Source organism: Cyprinodon variegatus, unplaced genomic scaffold (assembly GCF_000732505.1).
Source record: "Cyprinodon variegatus isolate N-32 unplaced genomic scaffold, C_variegatus-1.0 Scaffold48, whole genome shotgun sequence".
NCBI classification, from domain to species: domain Eukaryota; kingdom Metazoa; phylum Chordata; class Actinopteri; order Cyprinodontiformes; family Cyprinodontidae; genus Cyprinodon; species Cyprinodon variegatus.
Window position 1 is genome coordinate 1197494 of NW_015150501.1, and position 3911 is coordinate 1201404.

At 40.1% G+C, this 3911-nt stretch overlaps 1 protein-coding gene across 3 annotated transcripts in view; it reads left to right on the forward strand.

The window, feature by feature from the left end:
* pex5 (peroxisomal biogenesis factor 5) overlaps positions 1 to 673 on the forward strand; it is a 15896-nt gene extending 15223 nt beyond the window's left edge. For all 3 annotated transcript variants that reach the window (XM_015370829.1, XM_015370828.1, XM_015370830.1), the window contains one exon: positions 255 to 673. In XM_015370829.1, the coding sequence (XP_015226315.1) occupies positions 255 to 501 (247 nt within the window). In that variant the 3' untranslated portion in view covers positions 502 to 673. The remainder of the gene's footprint in view (positions 1 to 254) is intronic.
* Positions 674 to 3911: the final 3238 nt, after the last annotated feature.

The following is a 3911-nucleotide window of genomic DNA, read 5'->3' on the forward strand; positions in this document are numbered from 1 at the left end:
CCTACAGCATGATGCTGCCAATACTTTGAGTCAAAGCTGGGATGCTTTGATTTAATGCTGTGTTAGTTTTCCACCTCAATTAGAGTCTGTCAGTCTGTTCAAGACTTGCGTTTTGTTCTTAACTGGCTAAAAAACAGCTTCTTCCATTTTGTTATACATCCTTCATGGTGACTGTATCAGTAACAATTGTGGTCTCTTTAGGTCTTGATAACACAGTAGACTTTAATACATGTGTAAAAATAATCTGTCCATAGAGAAGCCGTGGAACACTTTCTGGAAGCGCTCTCTCTCCAGCGACAGGCTGCAGGAGATGGAGCGAGAGCAGCGAGGGGACCCGGAGGCGCAGCAGCAGTGGTGATGTCTGACAACATCTGGTCCACGCTACGGATGGCTCTCAGCATGATGGGAGAGAGCTCTTTGTACGCTGCAGCCGACCGAAGAGACTTGGACACGTTGCTGGCTCATTTTAACCAGAGAGAGGTGGAGGGTGGAAGTGAATGAGAACTAATCAGGCGGGGGTTTATTGAGTGTGAATGTGCTCAGATGGGAGGTCAGTGTTTGGGTGAAGCAAAAATGTGGAAATAAATTGGACACGGGGACACTGACATCAGAGATGTTAGAGCTTCACGTGTTTTAAATGAGTACTATAATGCAGTATCAGTCTCCAGCTAGGGAAAAAAAACAAGCTGCTACTGTGTTTCAAAAGTTTGCCAGTCCTCATATTTCCCTCGGTGTTGTTCTAGCTAATGAGGTGAAACGGTTCCCTTTGTTTACTTGAAGTTTTGAAGAGTTATGTAAACGACACCGAGCATGTCAATCATTTCTGTCAGGTTCTTAGGTTGGTTTTTGATGATACTCAGTACTCTCTCCGTCTTCATTACCTACAACTTCTAGTACTTCTAGTATTTAAGGGATTTGAAGCTGCAGAGCTGCTTTAAGGTTAGAGTTCTTCTTTTCACCCAGAAGTGCTTTCAAAAGAAAAGTTTAGTCAAAGAAGTACACAGCAAAACGTGCTGCAGCTTTGTTTTTTTTTTTATCATATGTACTTTCTTAGTAGTCATTGATCTGCCAGGACAATAAACTGGCAACCAGCAGGACTGTTATTATGATTAGGTGTGTGTGTGTGTTCATTGTAATTAACTGGACAACATCTAAAACATGATGCATCGTGAGAATGATTGTTTGGCTCCCCGCTGTTTTGCTCTTTTTCCTGAAGCCCTTAAACTAATTTTGCTTCATTGTAAAATAATCCTATATGCCATGTGTATTGTAACATAATTGATGCACTATAATTGTTTTCAGGTTACTTGGATCCTGATTGCAATCTTTATTATAATATCCAGCAATAAAGCTTTGATTCCATTCGAGGTCATTGGATGTTTTTGTTGTGACTGTGACCCAAACAGCTATGTTGTTCTGGGTTTAGAAATACTAGAAGTCGTACAATTTTATTTAAAAAAAATGTATGCAAAGGGTATGCTTATATTATACATATTTGTAGGTATTAAAGTTATGCTCAAAATTATACTGTCATAAGAAAGGATCTTGTTTGAAACTTTGTGATTTTTGAGTTAACAGGAATCTTACTTGGTATTTTTTTTTTCTTTTTTTTTTTACACATTTGGTACAAGAGACATTAGGAGCTAGTTATTTGAGTTTAGTTTGTCTGCTTATCTTCCCCCACTTTCCTCAGGAAACTGCCTAAAACCCGAGTTGTGCTCTATAGAAAAGCTCCCTGTTGCAAGGTGGACCTCCACTTCAGCCACATGTCTTCTGTTGCCTGAAGGGGTTTTCTCACAATCAAAGAGCTTCCATTCTCCTTTTGAAGAAAACAAAAATGAGTTCCCACAGCATGATACTTCTATCACCATGTTAAATGACCAGAAGGGATTTATTAAGTTGGCATGCTGTACAGATAAAAGCCTGGCATCCTTTGCCAAACTAAAATATTCATGTATCTACCTTATCCACCAGATTTTTTTCAATAATCTTTGTCTTTATCAGAGGTGTCAAATAACTAAGTATGACGTTGTGTTTTTCTGTATCTGCAACTGAGTTTATACATTGCCGGAAAAAATAAAGGGAACACATAACACAACTAAATCAAACTTCTGTGAAATAAAGCAGCACTGATTGACAATCAATTTCACATGCTATTTTGTATATAGAATGGATAAAAGGGGGAATTTATCAGCAATTAGCTTGACACCTGCAATAAAGTTGTGGTTCTGCAGGTGAAACTACAGACAACTTAGTATCTATACTCTGGCTGATGTTTTGGTCACTTTCGAATGTTGGTGGTGCTTTCACTCTTGTGGTAAAATATTGCTAGGTTCAGACCGCACACGACAGAGGCAGCAGAAGCAGCTGGTTTACATGCAAAGTCTTTGATTGGGGCTCATCAACAGATCCTACAGCTCTTTTTGAGCAGAAGGAGCAGCGCATCTTGACGAGTTGAAGCAGCGCCTTATGACCTTCTGAGGCGTGGGACGTGCTGCGCAAGCAGCCGATGCTGAAGTTAGAAAACTTAAACTTTTTCTGCTCCATGTGCCACATCAATGAATCTGAGAAGCTTATCTGGGATCTGGCAGGGAGACAGACACAGCGCTGCTGATGCAGAAAGCTATAATCACTCACTTGAAACAGCTTAAAGCCTAAATTAACCTAAAATGTTAAAACTTTCCGGCAAAATATGTTTGCTTTTATTATCCTGGTACCTGCAGTTTGGATTACGTACATGAAAAACGCCTTCCAGCCACTGCGAACATTATGGGCCAAAAGCTGTCGTTGAAGGGGTTTTCAGTGACAGCGGACCACCAGTATGCGGGGGTCTGAGCGGCTCCAACAGCGAATAATATTTGAAGGCAGGATCATAATCTTGATCAACTGACTGCACAGATTAATTTCCAGGTGGACTTTCTCATTTAAAAACATATTAAAACTATTTTTACCAACTTTAAAAGCAAATATAGCAAATCTGTCCTCTGTCATTGAACACAGGAGCAGCACAAGCATCAGATGCATCTGTACACCCTTAATGGAAGTATTAGATGGACTCTACAACCTACACAAGAGGCTCAGGTAGGTCACTCAGGATGCCAAATCAAGGCAAGCTGTGGCAAGAAGGTTTCCTGTGTCTCCTAGCATAGTGTCCAGAGGCTCGAGGCGCTACCAGGAGATGTGGAGGAGGCCGTAGAAGGGTGATCCAGCAGCAGGACCACTATCTCCGCCTTCGTGGAAGGAGGAACAGGAGGAGCACTGCCAGAGCCCTGCAAAATGACCTCCAGCAGGCTGCAAATATGCATGTGTCTGCACAAATGGTTAGACACTGACTCCATGAGGGGCTGACATCCACAGATGGGGGTTATGGTTACAGCTTCATTAAAGCTTGAAAGCACACTAAACATGGATAGAAATTAAAATGTGAAGAAAATATAAAACACCCCTAGTAGAGTCAGTGAATTTATAAAGATGCACCAGAGTGCGTTACCACAGATCCTTCCTCCCAGCAGCTGTAAGAATTTATAACTATCACTGTTACCAACAACCTCAATAAGTTGTTACATTCATGTTGATTTTTGCAGTTTCTGACATGCTGCTGTTATTTTACACATATCTGAATGGATCAAATATCCATTACTGTAAAAATGTCCACAGCTATATATTAGTTATGTATTCTCCAGGTGAACAGTATTCATATTGTAAAAACACTTTATAGCAGAGTTTTTTTTTTTAACTCTTCGCTATTATGTTATTTTCATACACTTTTCCAAGTTTCACATTTGTGTGACCACTTTTGCTATAATGTTTGTGCTGTAACACCAGTTTCCTCATTGTGGGAAAATAAAGTGTGTTTCTATTATATTCTATTTTTTAACCTCTTACACCCTAAGGGGGTATAAATAAATTTC